At 43.8% G+C, this 18,498-nt stretch overlaps 1 protein-coding gene across 5 annotated transcripts in view; it reads left to right on the top strand.

Annotated features, from left to right (window-relative positions):
* MAMDC2 (MAM domain containing 2) overlaps positions 1-18,498 on the top strand; it is an 87,935-nt gene that overhangs the window by 43,270 nt on the left and 26,167 nt on the right. For all 5 annotated transcript variants that reach the window (XM_053408830.1, XM_053408831.1, XM_053408832.1 and 2 more), the window contains 2 exons: positions 5,488-5,634; positions 13,638-13,903. In XM_053408830.1, coding sequence (XP_053264805.1) covers positions 5,488-5,634; positions 13,638-13,903 — 413 coding nt within the window. The remainder of the gene's footprint in view (positions 1-5,487; positions 5,635-13,637; positions 13,904-18,498) is intronic.

The raw sequence follows: 18,498 nt of genomic DNA, 5'->3' as shown, positions 1-18,498 counted from the left end.
ACTTTAGGCCGGATGGAACAATAGCCTGGGCTAGGGATCGATTTAAAATCCCAGTGAAAACTCCTGCTAGTTGATCTGCACCGTCTCTCAATACCCTTCCAGCTACCCCATCTGGCCCTGTGGCCTTCCTTGGGTTGATTCCCTTCAACACCTTCCTCATCTCTTCTTTTTCCACAGAGACTACTACATTCCTTTGTATATGTCACCTATATCAAATGACCACTGAGTTAAAAGAACTCTCTCCATTTGTATTTCCATCGTACAGTGGTACCTCGGGTTAAGTACTTAACCTGAAGCACCACTTAACTAATGGGGCCTCCCGCTGCTGCCGTGTGATTTCTGTTCTCATCCTGAAGCAAAGTTCTTAACCCGAGGTACTATTTCTGGGTTAGCGGGGTCTGTAACCTGAAGCGTATGTAACCCAAGGTACCATTATTTCTGTTATGTGTAATCCCAAACGTAGCAAACGTTGGTGATTTGGTGTCAAAATTGCATATAGCTAATCTTTTTAAATTGGGTGATATATAAGTATTTCAACAGTTTCAAATTTTGCCAAGTTTTGTTAATACTTTGTGCATGGTAGAGAAGGTGCCACCTTTTCCATTTTAGTGCTAACATGATGCAGGTGCCATTTATCACAGAAAAATATGATGCAGGCCAAACTGTGCTCTTGGTATTCTCCATATATGTGGATATATAACAATTCATCTTTATTGATTTTTTACAACAGAAATGCTTTCTTAACATAAGATCACAATATAAAGTTTCAATTTCTTGTTGATGTACAGTGGTACCTCAGATTACATACGCTTCAGGTTACAGGTTACAGACTCTGCTAACCCAGAAATACCGTATTTTTCGCCCTATAGGACGCACTTTTTCCCCTCCAAAAATGAAGGGGAAATGTGTGTGCGCCCTATAGGGCGAATGCAGGCTTTCGCTGAAGCCTGGAGAGCGAGAGGCGTCGGCGCGCACCGACCCCTCTCGCTCTCCACGCTTCAGGAAGCTATCCGCAAGCCTTGCGAGCGGCAGCCTGCAGCCCGAAGCACGGGGCGCCCTCCGGAGGACGCCCCATGTTTCGGGCAGATGTCCGCAAGCCTTGTGCGCCCGGCGGGAGGTCCCGCCGGGCGCGCGAGGCTTGGGGCGGCAGCCTGTTCTGTGGGCTGGGGTCGGGGGAAGCTCGGGCTTCCCCCGCCCCAGCCCCGCGGCTGGGGGGGATAATTTTTTTTTATTCATTTCCCCCCAAAAAACGAGGTGCGTCCTATGGGCCAGTGCGCCTAATAGGGCGAAAAATACAGTAGTACCTCGGAGGCCCCACTAGCTAAAGTGGTGCTTCAGGTTAAGAACGGTTTCAGGTTAAGAACGGACCTCCGGAATGAATTAAGTACTTCACCCGAGGTACCACTGTACAACTGTTTCTAAATCATAATAAAGAAAAAACAAAAATATATTCTTTATTCTTTGACTTATTGATGTTCTAATTACCTATGACTTCCCTCCCCTTCTTACTTGGTTCTTTTAGAATTCTTTGTCGAATGCATATCATTGTGAATATAGATTGTTGGTGACCAGCTTATCCACTACTTTTAGATGTTTCTCATTACAATAGTTAATCTAAACCAGGCAAAAATTGTAATTCTCCACAGTGGTCTTTCACTTTGAATGTATTCTAATCTTTGCTAAATTTTTGTTTCGCTTGATCCCTTCTCTGTCCTGTCAATTTATCCATCTCGGTGTATTCAATCAGTTTGATCTGCCAATCTTTTATTGATGGTATTGTCTCACTTTTCCAGTTATTTAGATCTCTTGGGATCTCCCTCCCGATAATCACTAAAAGAAATGCCCCAGATTTGGGGGGAAATGAGATTTTAAACATTTTTTTCAACTCGTTATAAATTAAGTCCCAAAATTCCTTCATTTTTTTACAGGTCCATCAGGCATGATACATCGATTCTATCGCCTCCTTACATTTCCAGCAAAGATCTGAATTATTTTTGTACATTATTGCTAATTTCCTCAGTGTTATATACCAGCGATAGAAGACCTTCATGTAGTTTTCCTTAATAGAATAACAAGCTGTAAATTTAAGGTCTTCCCTCTACAGTTTTTGCCAATCTGAAAGCTGTATGTTATGACGTAGATCTCTTTATTGTGGCAGATTTTACCTCCTCATCCTTCACCGACCATTCTAATAAGATTTTATACATTTTGGACAGTGTTTTATCGTCATTGTATATCAAGTCTCTTTCAAACCTTGAAAGTTCTTTGTTAAAGCCCCTTTTTTATCTTGTTTGAATAGGTCATGTATTTGGTCATACTGTAACCAATTAGTCGCTCTACTTTTTATTTCTTCAAAATTATTGAGTTTTAATTGGTTGCCTTCTTCACAGAGAATTTCTTTATATGTAACCCAATCATTCATCATGTTAACCTTTTTTTACTGTTATGGCTTCCGTCAGCGACAACCACCAGGGTGTCTTTTGTTCCAAGATACCCTTGTTTTTTAACCTGACTGCATATAGGGACCTTCTTATTACATGATTCGTAAAATCTGTGTGAACTCTCGCTTTGTCATAACATAGGTAAGCATGCCAACCAAAATGATTGTTAAAGCCCTCTAGGTCTAGTATGTCAGTGTTCTTCAACGCGTCCTGGAGGCTCTGCACGTTGGCCACCCGGGAATTGTCAAAATGAAGGCGTTGGCTCGGTGTTATGTCTGGTGGCCTAACATGGACGATGCCATCACTGCCTGGGTGTCCGCCTGTCAAGCGTGCCAAGAATCGAGGCCTGCACCACCGGCAGCTAAGGGACACACCTGGGAGATGCCAAAGACACCCTGGTCGAGGGTGCACATCGATCTGGCTGGCCCCTTTCACGGCCGGACCTTTATGGTAGTGGTGGACGCCTATTCCAAATGGCTGGAGGTGGCCCTGATGCCCTCCACCACTACCGAGGCCGTCATCCGGGTGCTGCGAGGCCTGTTTGCGACGCATGGGTGTCCTGATGTTCTTGTCTCCGACAACGGACCACAGTTCACGTCAGGCACTTTTGAGCGGTATCTTTTGGGACTGGGCATCCGCCATGCCCTAATGGCACCCTTTCATCCATCCAGCAACGGGCAAGCGGACAGAATGGTGCGCTCGGCAAAAGAGGCACTGGCACGCCTGGACCGGGGAGACTGGCACGAGCGGGTCGCCGAATACTTGTTCGTGCAACACATCACCCCTCATGCGGCCACAGGGCGGAGTCCTGCTGAACTGCTTATGGGCCGCTGCCTCAGGTCACCGCTTGACCGGCTGCACCCGGCTGTGCTAACGTGCCACGGTCATTTGTTCCAGGAAACCAGGTCTTTGCCCGGAACTATGTGGGGGACATTTCTTGGGTGCCCGCCACAGTAGTGGGAGTCACTGGACCTCGCTCGTACCAGGTGGCACTCGAAGACGGACGCTTGTGGCGCCGGCACATAGACCAGCTTAGGCGCAGGGTTGGGGACTTGGACACTACCGTGGTGCCCCCAACTGCGCTTGTGGCTCCAGAAGAGACACTTACAGATGGCGAGGCTCCACCTACACCTCCCTCGCAAACTGCCAGCATGGAGCCGAACCAAGCCGCTTCAGAGGGTCTGCCAGACTTACCACAGACTCAGACCACTCCACTTGCGGAGGCTCCACCCACAGCAGCGGATCCAGGGGACTTGGTTTCAACGCCACCTAGGGTCGCACCACAGCCTCAGCAAGAATTGTGTGGCCCTCCGGACTTGGCTACCAGTTCCCTGCGGTCTGGCAGAGTTCCCAAGCGCCCAACATATTTAAAGGACTATGTTGTTGGACATGTATCACTGTTGGTCTAAGTATGGGAAATGTAACCGATATGCTTTTGTGCCTAATTGAACCATTACGTGTAGTGCTGTATATAAGGAAACCATTACGATTGTAACTAACGCCTTATCTCGGTGGGGAGGGGTGTTATGTACTGAAGTTCTCGCCCTGGGCCAGCAGGGGGATACTGTAGATAGTTTTCACTCAGGTCCATGTCAGTTATTTTAGGCAGGAAACCCTGGGTTGTTGTTGCTACAATGTTAACAGCTGGCTGCCTATAAAAGCAGGCCGGCTGAGCTGTTTGCTGTTCAGTTTTCTGTTCCAGCTTACAAAATAAAGAGCTGCTTTGGAGAAATCGCTGTGTCGTCTGCCATGTCTACCCACTATTCAACATATACCTTTATAGAAATTCTCTCCCACTCCTATCATCTCCAGTGTTTTTTTCATAAACCTCCAGGAGACATTGTTGAATTCTTTCTCAGCATCAATAAACAGCAACGCTGCCTGTTTTTTGTTTATCACTTCTAGATACTCTAGAGCAGAGGTAGTCAACCTTTTTATACCTACCATCCACTAATGCATCTTTCTTGATGGTAACATTTACTTACCGCCCACCAGCGCTCGATGGAAGGAGGATTCAGCTTGTGCCGTAGAACCCCCTAGCGCCCACCTAGAATCCTGAAACGCCCACTAGTGGGCGGTAGGGACCAGGCTGACAATCCCTGCTCTAGAGTATCTATTGCATATCTTATATTATTTTTCATGTTGCACCCTGGGAGAAATCCTGCTTGATCCTCATGGATATACTCTTTCAATATGCATTTCAATCTATTTGCTAGTATGTGTGCAAATATTTTGTAATCGTTATTAAGGAGATATAGGCTGGTAATTCTTAACTGATGTTGGATCTGTTCTCTTAGGGAAATATTGATTTATGTGTTTTTTATATGTTAGAGGTCTGTCACATTTAAAACTTTAATTTCTACCATATATCTTTAAAATGGAGCAACAACACAAAAATGGATCTATTTAAGCATGATATCTTGAAGGAGTTTTCATTCTTTTTGATATGTTATTTATTTTTATGGGCCATTTTTTTATACTTAAAAGAAATAAAGACGACTCAATTTGTCATACAGATGTGAGAGGTTTATATCCGCTTGAGTGTTGCCATAATAATTTAGAGCAGGTATTCATTCTGTCCAGTGTGTAGAGACAGACTTCCATAGGTTTACTGGTTTGATTTCCTGTTTCCATGTGTACACAAGGCCATGGGCAGGCAATGGGACCTTAGGTGAAATGGGAGGTCTGGACACATCTCCCCAGAGCCTCCCTTCTTACTTACTTGTTCAGACAACTTGCACTGATGACCTGAGTGGGAAGGCTGCATGGGAACATGGGCGGCATGCACAGACCTCCTGTCCCCCTGTTGGCCCTCTTGCATGGCTTCCACATATGCACAGGTGGGTGCAGAGGGACCTTTTAACCCAAAGAGAGTCTTCACATATGTCTGCCTTGGATAATATGCACAGCTGCCGTTAATGAACAAATAAAACAACACTGATTGTTGTCTTGATGCATTGTTGTTCTAATGCTTGTATTGCTCTGTGTACACTTGCTTACCATGCAAATTCATTTTATCTCTTCCTTTCTCCTAACTACCTTTCAGAAATTTCCTTCAGTCCTTCACAGGCAAGTTGCAGTTTTGAGGAGGATCTGTGTAATTTTTATCAGGATCGCAAGGATGGCCCTGGCTGGAGCAGGGTCAAAGTAAAGCCTAATGCATACAGGCCAGGAGACCATACTACTGGCATGGGTAAGTGACAAATCTTCTTAACCTGAAGAACAAGCAGAACATACAGATGAAGTACCTCAATGTTCTGAACCCAATCGCACATTGCCATGAAAGTTTTGTGGGAATTCTGGAACTCCCAGCAATTTTTCCAAACTATTTTTCTTAGGTTGGCACAAAGAATAGACAACAGCAGCCCATGAAACAAAAGCCAGAGCACTAAAACAGGCACCACTATATTCTGGTGAAATGCCTTCGGGGGGGGGGGGGAGAAGCTGGCATAAATAGGAGGGGACAGGGGATCTAGCACTACTGTAAGTCTGTAAAAAAACAATCGCAGGGGATTAAGGTCCTGAGAAGCTGGTGGGATGGCTCGGTTTGGACCTGTGGGAAGTGCCCAGCCTGAGAAACGCAATTCTCCCTCAGCTTAATGTTTCTCAGTTACAGGGTACTTTTTAGGGGTTTGGGAAACACTGGACATTCCTCCAAAGAATGGGTAATGAAAGTGTGGGACACGTGATAAATTGCAGATATTGCATACACTGCAGATGAGTAAATTCAAGTTTGGAAACCAATAATATAACAAATAGCTGCTGCCTGTTTCAACATGGCGCCGAGGTAAGACGCGCTTACCGGTGCTCTTCGGATTTCTTTTAATCTTCTTTTAATCCTTTATATTTTATCTTAACTGACCCAGTCAGTCTTTGAAGCATTTTATAATTGCTGCAGCTACATGCTATGGCAACTTTCTGAGAGATTTGGCCCTGCTCCAGATTGCTGCAGACTGCTCCTTGTTTCTCTCTTATCAACGGGCCGGCCTCGGCTGCTAAAAGAGAAGAGAACGCCATTATCCTAATTGGAGAGAGGGCTTAAGAGGAAGACGCTGTGTGGTGTTTAAATCCTGGATAAGTCATTGTTTGTGCCCAGGCTGCTGTCATAGAGGGTTGAGAGAGGCCAGTGGAGCCAGGACATTTGGCACCCTACCCCCTAGACATTTTGAGGCTGTCACATTTCAATACTTCCCCTTGTGAGAAGCTTCTGCAAACTGGGTCCGAGGTGTCCACGAAAGACTGATGTTGTAAGTGGATTTTACCGCAGTGGAGAGGAAAACTTCACTATTATTATCCATCCAAGGAGCTTTCACCCACGGTGCCATCTTCTGGTGGTCTTAACTATCTTATTTGTGTGTCAAATGTTATGTTATTTTAAGAATCGTATAATCCTTGGCCTGAGGAAAGTAGGGGCCAGAACAAACGCTTGAGAGACTTTGACGAGCCCCTATCATCCCCTAAACCAAAACTATCAAGGTTGGTGCCACACCGGAATAGAAGGAGTGACAATGCTGAGCATTGCTTTGCGGTGGAAACCCAAAATCGCTTCCTACCTCTAATTGATTTAGAAGCCACTCCAACTCTGACGACTCAAAATTTTTCAAAAGTAAAGCCTGTAAAGGAGAATACGAAAGAAAAAGTCTCAACACAGGATGATGGTTTAACATCTGATATGGGGGAGTTCCCCAGCTGTGAGCAGTTATACTTAATAATTAAGACCCTTCACTGTATCTTTAAAAGGCTGGATGAGGTATCTTCACAATTATCCAATATCCTGCTGAAAGTCAAAAAACTTGAATCAACAACACAATCTTCAGTTTGTGAGGTCAAAAACTTATTGCCTCACCCCAATTCAGATAAAAGAAAGGAGACTAAAATTAAATATACCTTAAATTCCCAATTGAATAATCAGATATTAACTCTGCAACCCAAGAAAAGTTGCCTTTCTGTCAGGTCGGAAATAGGAAGATGGTCATCGCTAGAAGGGGCTAAAGACTGTTTAAGCAAACTTTTAAAAATTAAGAAACACCAGATTGACCTATATGCGGTGATGCCCCTGTTCCGACAGACCAACTTCTTGAAGGTGATACTTGCGTTCCACTCTGAAAAGATACCATCTATTATTGTTAGGCGGAAAACGCTTTTGTCCATGGCCAATATCGTAGCAACGAGGGTTTTTGCAGATAGCAAGATCAAACCCCTTCTAAATAGGTGCCCTGGCGGTGAGGATATTAGGACAAGAGACTCTGCCTTACGTCAAAATACTGTCAGGCCCCACTGCGATGATTCTGCAGCGTGCCATTCTCGACCAATCTCGATACCCTCTCAAACTGCCATACATGAGGACGGAAACCTGCAGACTGCCCTTGATGAAAGGGAACTTATTGATTCGTTCAGAGCCCTCCCTCCGAAAGAACAGTCGGTGATGATGCAAAGATTTGACACGCTTAAATCGCAGCTTTTGCAAGTCCAACACAGAGGGGAAGATACTAACGATGCTTCAAACAACCCCACTTGGGTTCACCGGACAGAAGTGGTCGACCTTCTTCAGCTCAGCCCCACTTTGAAAACAAAAACCATCCTGCAAGACTCAAATCTTCAAGTTGTTTCTGCCCCCAGTGCTATTCTACGAGACGACCAGGCTCTGCCATCCTCACTTAACCTTCATCTACATCCATCGACCAACACACTTAAGGACGAAACTCTGATTTCCCTGCCTGACTCAAATTCCTCTTTAACTCACTCATCTATGCCAGAGCTAGAATCTTCTTCAGTTTCGACCAGATATAGAAGTAGTCCACAAGTGATGCCCCTGAGAGAGTCTTCCGCAACCACCGCCCCCGTGATGTCCCCTCAACTACCTTCTTTAAAGGAAAATGTGAATGTTACACTTTGGGACCCGTCGTCGGAAACGATTGAAGTCCCGATGGGACGCATCAGTAAAATCATCCTAATGCCTGATGATAAATCTGCTAGAGGGTTTCCTCCGATGGACTTAATTTCTCCCTCTCTGGGTATTTCTCTGTCAAGTTGTACAAAGAATTTCGAAATGAAGAGACTTCCTATTCAGGGATCTATTTCTAGTAGATCATCTTTGGTGTTCCAACAGTCGAACCAAATTGTTAAAAATTTTAATTTGGAGGGCTCCTCACAGTTACCATCTTCCCAATGTAAAATAACTGATTTTTTTGTTACATCTTCTGTCTCTTCCAGAGAGTCTGCCCCTCCTTCGCTTTGACTGTTAAAAGAACAACACAGAAGTCCCCAGCTAGCAGTCCTAAGTTGGAATATTGCTGGCTGGAAAAGGAAAAGATTAGATCCCGAATTTTTGTCCTATATAAACTCTTTTCAGATAATCCTTTTGCAAGAAACATGGGAAGAAGATAAAATAGATATAAATGGCTTTGAAATGATATCACTTCCAGCTAGTCCCTCCCAAAAAGGTGGCCGGTCCAGAGGTGGTCTTGCAATCGCCATATCGCTTAAAATGAGCGCTAAACTCTCGCTAGTTCAGACTTTTCCTCCTTTTGCCTTTACAGGTCTGATTTCAAGCAAAAAATTCTCCCTATTAATCACCAATGTTTATCTTCCTCCAGGTGGTCTTATATCGGACCTCCATTATAGATGGGATTCTCTGGAAGATCATTTATTGGCATGCTATGTTATGTACCCTAATATTCCATCGATAATGGGTGGTGACTTTAATGCACGTACAGCCGCCAATTGGGATGGGATAATCAAGGCCAAGTGGTGGGTACCTCCCCCCTACCCAAAATCTGATTTAATCTCTTTTACATCAAGAAGATCTAAGGACATCAGAGTGAATGAGGCGGGAGTCCTTCTTTATCAATTGGCCATTCGTATGAATTTGAACATTCTGAATGGCAATTGCCCTCCGGACGTGCCAGGAGAATTCACTCATTTGGGCACAACATCAAATATTGTACTAGACTACCTTCTAGTTTCAGAAGACCTATTCTCAAACTTCTTTTATTTTAAAGTAGACAATGTACAATCCAGTGACCACCTACCTCTAGCGGCCAAGCTAACGCTTGACTGGCACCCGGTTAGTGGTTCACATCCAATTCATGTAGGTTTAAATGCCGCAGCTCAAGTAAGAAGCATTAAATGGTCTATGAAACAGGCCCAAAAATACGCAGAATTCTTCCAGAGGAATATCTCCGAACCCCTTATTGTTTCAGTGGCAGAGTTGTCTGAACCAAATAGGATATTGGAGTGGTTCTCCCACCTCTCTGCAGATTTAACTAGCTTCTTTACGATGCCGACTCACCTGGTTAACCGAGATCAACCCAGGTTCGGTGCACCTTGGTTTGATTCCAAATGTAAGCAAACTAGACTCTCTCTCTGTTGTATTTACAACAGATATAAATCTTCTGGAGCTGAAACTCTTCCCCCAGAGTACTTGCAGGCCAAAATTGCTTACAAACAGGCACAGAAGTCAGACAAGCATGAATGGCAGCTAAGACGTTGGCAAGCGCTGATTGCTGCCTCTAAGCTTCGCAGCTCTCGTGGTTTTTGGAATTTAATCAACAAAAGATCGAGGAAATACCCATTGACGGTTATACCAGCCCCGACATGGGAACAATTTCTAAGAAAATATTTCTCCCAGACAGTTATCTCTAACACTCATTCTGATACTCTTTCATGTCACTTGCCCATATGGCCAGATACTGACCCGGAGGAAATAGTTGATTTAATTGCTAAACTGAAAACTGATAAAGCCCCAGGGCCCGATCTGATCCCGGCGGAAGCTATTAAACAACACCCAGCATGGTGGGCCAAAATTCTTGCAAAAATCTTTGATGCAATTAATGCCACGGCCCAGATACCTAGATCATGGAAGGAGTCCATCATAATTCCTATATATAAAAAAGGACCACCAGAGGACCCAGGAAACTATCGTAATATCAGTTTATTATCAATCATCGGAAAAATCTATACTCGCTTCCTGCTAACCAGACTAACCCAATGGGCCAAAGATTCCAATCTGATAGGCCATGAACAGGCCGGGTTTAGACCAAATCGTGCTTCTATCGACCATGCAATAATTCTATATCATTTGGCGCAGAAGTATTCTTCCCCCACTCATGGTCTTCTATGTGCCGCTTTTATAGACCTGAAGGCGGCTTTTGACAGTATCTCTAGAGAGCTGCTATGGGAAAAATTGGCAAAGGGGGTACGACAAGGGTGCATCCTTGCCCCCTATCTCTTTAACCTCTATATTAGTGACATGAGAACTCCCCTAGTTGAGGCCCAAACCACCATTCACGCAGCCAGGCTTGCAGACTATCGCTGCCCCTTACTATTGTACGCTGACGATGCGGTGATCCTCTCATATTCAAGAATCGGTTTGAGGAGGGCCTTTAAGATCTTCGCGTTATATTGCCAAACAAATTTACTTACTATTAACCATTCCAAATCTAAAGTCCTAATTTTTTCCAGGAGTTGTAAATTGTATAGGTGGGAACTCGAGGAGAAGCCAATTGAACAAGTCTACAAATTTCAATATCTAGGAATTTACTTCCAGCATAATATGGGATGGAAAGCGCATATCACATACTTACAAAATAAGGGCAAAGCCCTTATCTACGCTCTATTACGCTTTTTCTTTACAGAGGGGGCTATGCATGTTCCATCTGCCTTAAAAGTTTATAGTGCAAAAGTGGTTGCAACTATGGCCTATGCGGTCCCTTTATGGGGCGCTTTTGTAAACCTCATGCCTCTGGTGACATTGCAAAATCTTTTTCTCAGACGCCTTTTGAAACTACCCTCCTGTGTAAGCAACTCGGCTATTCGCTTAGAACTTAAGACCCCCTCCTTAGAGATCCTGGTGTGGAGACATGCCTTTAATTACTGGCTGTCCCTTTGGCATAAATTGCCCAATTACCATCTTATTCAGTGCCTTTGGAGAGATGAATTTACCAGCCCATGGGCAACAAAAATCCATTCCAAACTGTTGTCTTATGGAATCTCGCCTTCCGATATACTAAATTTAGATCTAATTACAGCAAAAAAGGTCATCAAACAAAGATTGGAGGAGGTTGATTTGCAACAAAATCTTACTACAGGTGGAGGTACATGTTCCCCGATAAATCAGGGCATTACATTTATGTCCCAGATACCTCGATATCTGTCTACCTTATCGGTTGCGTCACATAGATTCGCTTTTGTTAGAGCCAGATTTAATGTGTTCCCCTCAAATGTGCTGAGCAATAGATTTTCTAACGGTAAAACCTCTGTTTTATGCGCACGTGACAACAAATCAATAGAATCCCTTTATCATATCTTGTTTAATTGTCCTTTATATATTGTTCCCCAATCAAGGATTCTGAGTTCAATCATTTTGGAAACTGTTGCTAAACCACCTGAATTACATCTAGCCTATCTACTCCAGGACATTGACTCTTATAGAACATTACAGGTTGCCAGATTCCTGAATTCAGTTCTTTCATATAAAAGACTTAATGGAATGCTGCATGACTATTAAAAATCTAGTAAACTCTATCCACCATCTTTATATTCAAGGCCACAATATGGTACATCTAGAGATTGTATGTAACGTGAAGGAGATTATGTGTTGAAATATTTTAGTTGATATTTTAGAATGTAAAATGCTATTTTATTTATTGATTGGTTTTACCTTGTGGGCCTATAGCCGAATAAAGTATTATCTATCTATAACAAATAATATGATACACATAATAAGTTTTTACTTACCTGAAAGGCAAAAACAGGATCAGTGATTTACTATGGACAAACACCAGAAAATATTGTTTCTGGGCAGCTGGAGGAGATGGCACACATGAGCTGAGGTTTGAATAGCTATTATAAAAACTGACTAAAAGGTGTTTAGCTCGGCTTTCGTGCCCCATCAGTTTTCTGAGAAGAGAATCAGTGGTCACATGGTGGTGAATGAAATCAAGATCAAGTGATAAATGCAATTCCTTGATATTCTGAAGTTGCTTTAAGTCCAAAATCCCCTGTTACCAGCTGCTTCATTAAAGGCTTAGTAAATGAAGTACTATTTAAGAACTCTCAGAAATAGCATTTTCTCTGACCTCATTTCTCTCTACGTGTGTGTACATCTGCCTGCCATTTTGGGATTATACTTCATGTATCTGGTGAAGTGGGTATCTATTATCTTCCATAATACATACTATAGTATTTAAGGTGCCATGAGAATCTTTGTTACTTTACCTCAGAATAGCTTTTCTGGTAAAAATGAATTTTACCAAACTACTTCAGATAGAGACTGGCTTAACCTGCAGTCTGTACTCACCTGGGAATAAGCCCCATTCAACTCAGTGGGTGTTACCCACTTCTGAATAGGATTGCATAGGATTGCACTGTCAATCTGGTGAGCAGTGAAGTATGGTCAGTGACACAGCAATATGATCTAAACTATAATTCAGTATCCAACAATGTGTTCAATAGAGCTTTAATATCTACTGAGGAGCTGCTTGGGGAAAATGTGTTGTGTGATTTAGCGTCACGTCTGGATGGCCTAGGACTTGCCGATCGCATGGTCGGCTGTTCGAATCCCCGCGGCGGGGTGCGCTCCCATCGTTCGGTCCCAGCGCCTGCCAACCTAGCAGTTCGAAAGCACCTCCGGGTGCAAGTAGATAAATAGGTACCGCTTACCAGCGGGAAGGTAAACAGCGTTTCCGTGTGCTGCGCTGGCTCGCCAGATGCAGCTTGTCACGCTGGCCACGTGACCCGGAAATGTCTGCGGACAGCGCTGGCTCCCAGCCTATAGAGTGAGATGAGCGCACAACCCTAGAGTCTGGCAAGACTGGCCCGTACGGGCAGGGGTACCTTTACCTTTACCTTTACCTGGATGGCCTTGGAGCCGAGTCAGCCTCCACCTGAACTGGTGAAGCCAGGGCTTCCTGCAGAGAAAGAAGTTCTCCCATTGTGAGATTGAAATGTCTTGATCTTCAATAACACCTGGTAGTTGGCTAAATGCAATATAGGTGAAACTTATTTGGGAGGTTTTCTTTCAAACACTCATTTAGAAACATGGTGTTATATAATCAGTAATGGTTATAACTTGCAACTTTGCCAGCGGAAATTTTCTGTAACTCTAGAATCCAATGAAATGCCTAAAAGTGTCCTAAAATGAGGTGATGGAACGAGTTGGCCAGAAATGTTTTTTAACATTGCATTGTTTTGCAGGTTACTACTTGCTAGCGAATACAAAGTTTACATCACAACCTGGGTACATTGGCCGTTTGTACAGCACTACTTTGCCAGGAAATTTACAGTATTGTCTGCGGTTCTATTATGCCTTATATGGCTTTTTCAAAATGACTGATGCCCTGGCTGTTTACATCTTTGAAGAGAACCATGTGGTACAAGAGAAAATCTGGTCTGTCTTGGAAACTCCCAGAGGAGTCTGGACGCAAGTGGAGATCAGCTTCAAAAAGCCCATGCCTGCCAAGGTAATGACCAGTAATTTCTGTATGTCAGATTGCAGGGTTCCAAAGTAAGGCATGATATTTCCCCCCTTCTATTATTTTCCATTGAAACTTCCCTGACAGATGGGAATGTGATCACAGATAAAGATTTAGCCACTAAATGGGTTGAGTAGCAATTGGTTCTAAAGGCAATTTCCCAATTAATCAAACCAAAATGTGATATTTAAATTGGATACAATATGAGCACCCCTCCCAGGAAAGAGAGACACCAGCCACTACCTATTTGCTATAGGGTTCACCTCAGTTTAAACTTTCCTATTGAGAACCTACAACTGGGGTTAAGAAAAGAAAGGAGCCTTTGAAAACTGTATGTGAGGAAAATACAACGCTAGTGTGTTTCAAAGAAGCTTTGTGAAAAAATAAGGAATATCGCAAAAATGTAAAAGAGGATAGAAAAATGTATTAAAAGGCGATATTATAATTAAGGAATGTGAAGATAGGAATTCAATTATGGATGATTGTCAGAGGGGTTGAGGGAGGTCCAATAATTTAAAATATGTGATGTTAAAATTGTATGATTGGAGATATTATGGAAAATTTAATAAAATATTTATAAAAAAAGAAAAGAAAAGAAAGGAGCCAATAATGGACAATATAGTTTTGCCTAGTCGTGTGACAACCTTATTGTGTTTGGCTGCTTGAAGGCCTGGACAGGGGGGCTGCAGTTATTTACTTGTGGAATAATTGAGCACTGATAAGTCTCCATTAGCACAAGCATTTCTGGTAGGGGTGGTTTTGTGCTGCACTCTCTGCAAATTGTTTGTCTATTACATGAAATAAGGCTTATTATTATTATTATTATTATTATTATTATTATTATTTATTATCTATACCCCACCCACTCTGAGCGGCTCCCAACGGAATAATAATAATAATAATAATAATAATAATAATAGTAATAAAGCAACATCAAACATTAAAAACTTCCCTAAACAGGGCTGCCGTCAGATGTCTTCTAAAAATCAGATAGTTGTTTATTTCCTTGACATCTGGTGGGAGGGCGTTCCACAGGGCGGGCGCCAATACCGATAAGACCCTCTGCCTGGTTCCCTGTAACCTCACTTCTTGCAGCGAGGGAACCGCCAGAAGGCCCTCGGCGCTGGACCTCAATGTCTGGGCTGGACGATGGGGGTGGAGACGCTCCTTCAGGTATACAGGACCGAGGCCGTTTAGGGCTTTAAAGGTCAGCACCAACACTTTGAATTGTGCTCAGAAATGTACTGGGAGCCAAGGTAGGTCTTTCAGGATTGGTCTTATGTGGTCTCAGAGATATTCTTGGCAGCCTGCCCAGAAACATAAGTCTTCCTCACAGACAGCCTGTTGATTGGTTAACAGTAGGTATAAGATAAGGATTGGTTGAGCTCAGCCAATCAGTGTTACACTGTAACAGAGCAGTCTTTCTGTCTGTGGTGGTTAGAGTATGAGGGATTGGTTAATGGCAGTTTGCTGAGGGAGTGTACATGCTGTTAACACTCTGTATCTGTATATAGTAATCTATGTGTTTCTTACTGTTTTCTACAATAAACACTAGTTGTAGCTTTCAAGCCATTCTTTCCTTCATTGTCCAGAAGGACAGCGTTCAGACTTAAATTGGCTTCCAATGACATTGCGTATTCTGCGAAGCTCACACCAAAGGAAGCGTGTGGGTACAAGATTTATTAGCACACTTTGCTTGCAATAAATCTCTCAAAGTTATGTGGTCTCGGCAGCCACTCCCAGTCACCAGTCTAGCTGCCGCATTCTGGATTACTTGTAGTTTCTGGGTCACCTTTAAAGGTAGCCCCACATAGAGCACATTGCAGTAGTCCAAGTGAGAGATAACCAGAGCATGCACCACTCTGGCAAGACAGTCCACAGACAGGTAGGGTCTCACCTGCATACCAGATGGAGCTGATAAACAGCTGCCCTGGACACAGAATTGACCTGCACCTCCATGGACAGCTGGGAGCCCAAAATGACTCCCAGGCTGCGCACCTGGTCCTTCAGGGGCATGATTACGCCATTCAGAACCAGGGAGTCCTTCACACCTGCCTGCCCCGTCCCCCCAAAACAGTACATCAGTCTTGTCAGAGTTCAACCTCAATCTGTTTGCTGCTATCCATCTTCCAACTGCCTCCAGACACTCACACAGGACCTTCACCGCCTTCACTGGTTCTGATTTAAAAGATAGGTAGAGCTGGGTATCATCCGCATACTGATGAACACTCAGCCCAAACCCCCGATGATCTCTCCCAGTGGCTGCATGCAGATGTTAAAAAGCATGGGGGAGAGGACAGAACCCTGAGGCATCCTACAAGTGAGAGCCCAGGGGTCTGAACACCACTTTGTGGTCACAGCACCCGGAATGAAGGAGCAGAACCACTGTATAACAGTGCCCCCAGCTCCCAGCCCCTTTAGACCAGGGGTCAGCAACCTTTTTCAGCCATGGGCCAGTCCACCGTCCCTCAGACCATGTGGTGGGCTGGACTATATTTTGAAAAAGAACAAATTCCTATGCCCCACAAATAACCCAGAGATGCATTTTAAATAAAAGAACACATTCTACTCATGTAAAAACACGCTGATTCCTGGACCGTCCACAGGCTGGATTGAGAAGGCAATTGGGGCACATCTGGCCCCCAGGCCTTAGGTTGCCTACCCCTGCTCCAGATGGATGTTGTGGTCAATGGTATCAAAGGCCACAGAGAGATCCAGCAGAACTAGGAAACAGCTTTCACCTTTGTCCCTTGCCCGCCAGAGATCATCGACCAGTGCAACCAAAGCAGTTTCAGTCCCATGATGAGGCCTAAATCCCGACTGGAAGGGATCCAAATGGAGTTGCCTGGAGTTGTTCAGCAACCACTCGCTCAATCACCTTGCCCAAGAATGGAAGATTTGAGACTGGGTGATAGTTGGCCATATTGGCTGGGTCTAAAGATATTTTTTTAAGAAGCGGTTTAATAACCGCCTCTTTCAGTGGGTCTGGGAAGGCTCCCTCACAGAGAGAAGCATTCACCACCCCGTGAAGCCCATCTCCCAGCCCTTCCCGGCTAGCTTTTATAAGCCAGGATGGGCAAGGATCAAGGAGACAGGTGGTCAGTTTCACCCATCCAAGCAACCTGTCCACATCCTCGGAGGTAACAGATTGGAATTGATCCCATGTAACAGGACCAGACAGAACTCTAGCACTCTCCCGCCCCGGCCCTGCTCTTTCCAAATCTGCATGACTTTATCTGCAAAAAACTGCAAAGAGATGACAGTACCAATAGCCATACTTTAAAGCACTCAGCATTAAGTGCCTTCAGCATTTTTGCTTCAAGGTCAGCTAAAAAGACAAGTAGGAGCAACATGAACAGTTTTTGATGAGCAATGGGAACTACTACCGATGATGAGAGAAGTTATCTGCTTTGATATGGGTGCTCTGCAGAATGGGAGAGGTAGGAGAGATCTTGCCTCTGTGTAGCTGCAGCTGTTCATGCGTGTATGTATCTATGTGCTGTCCCTATGCATGTCAGGGAGTACGGTATGACTTACATATCAAAATCATGTGAGGTGTACAAAGTATGTTTCTGCTTTAGCTCTCCATATTCCTTACTGCTATTTCTACCTGTTTCCATATTCTAGATTTGCTCTTCTCAAAAAAGAAGCAATGCCTCAAGGTCATTTTATTATTAGGAGTAGGAGTAGAAGTAGAAGTAGTATCCTCATCACATCTTTAAGATTTCTTCAACTAAACAAGTTAGTAGTATGGTCGTGTGAGTTTCATTCTGTTTGCTGTAAATATAAATAGTGCACCCTCGCTCTCTCGCTCTCCTTTTTTTTGGGAAAAACCTAAAATATTACAATAAGAAAAATGAACTAAATATGCAAGCATTAAATGGCAACTTGGATAAGTGGTAGCACTTCTTGAAAACATTTAGGGGTTATAGTGGGTGGCAAAATAACAGTATAATGCTATGAGTCGAAAGACCAATGGCATATTAGGTGTCATCAACAGGAGACTCGTTTTCATTATCGCTACTAATAATACTAAATAAGGTAACACCATTTATGTACACAGTGCTTTGCAAAGTCAAGAGGGGAGGTCCCTGACTCAAGGGGATCACAGTCTATAGTGCAATCTTCTTCTTCTTCTTCTTCTTCTTCTTCTTCTTCTTCTTCTTCGGCAATCACTCATAGCTGAGTAAGATTGTCTTCCATAAACACGGTTTTAACAGTGAGTCCGTAAGTGACTGTGGAGGCCAATTCTGGATCCACACGTCCTTCCACAGTGGGGACATAGGTTTCTGGATGGGAGTTGGTCCCGGTGAGGGTTTGCCAAACGTGCCTTCCTCTTAGCACGTTTCTCCCTTGCGTCCTGAGTTCGAGTGTCTTCAGAGTCCATAACACCTTTGGTCAAGGCTGTTCTCCAACTGGAGTGCTCGCAGGCCAGTGCTTCCCAGTTATATATAGTGCAATATAGGAGGCATTACAGAAGAGACAAAGGGTCCACACAAGTAAGATCACACCTTGAGTGCTGTGTACACAATAATATGTCACCAGCAAAGGGGGCAGCGAATGATTGTGGTTGCAAAACTTTT

The sequence above is a fragment of the Podarcis raffonei genome, chromosome 11 (genome assembly GCF_027172205.1).
Source record: "Podarcis raffonei isolate rPodRaf1 chromosome 11, rPodRaf1.pri, whole genome shotgun sequence".
Lineage (NCBI taxonomy): Eukaryota > Metazoa > Chordata > Lepidosauria > Squamata > Lacertidae > Podarcis > Podarcis raffonei.
The sequence above is the reverse complement of the archived record's forward strand: the minus strand, read 5'-3'. Positions and strand labels throughout refer to the sequence as shown.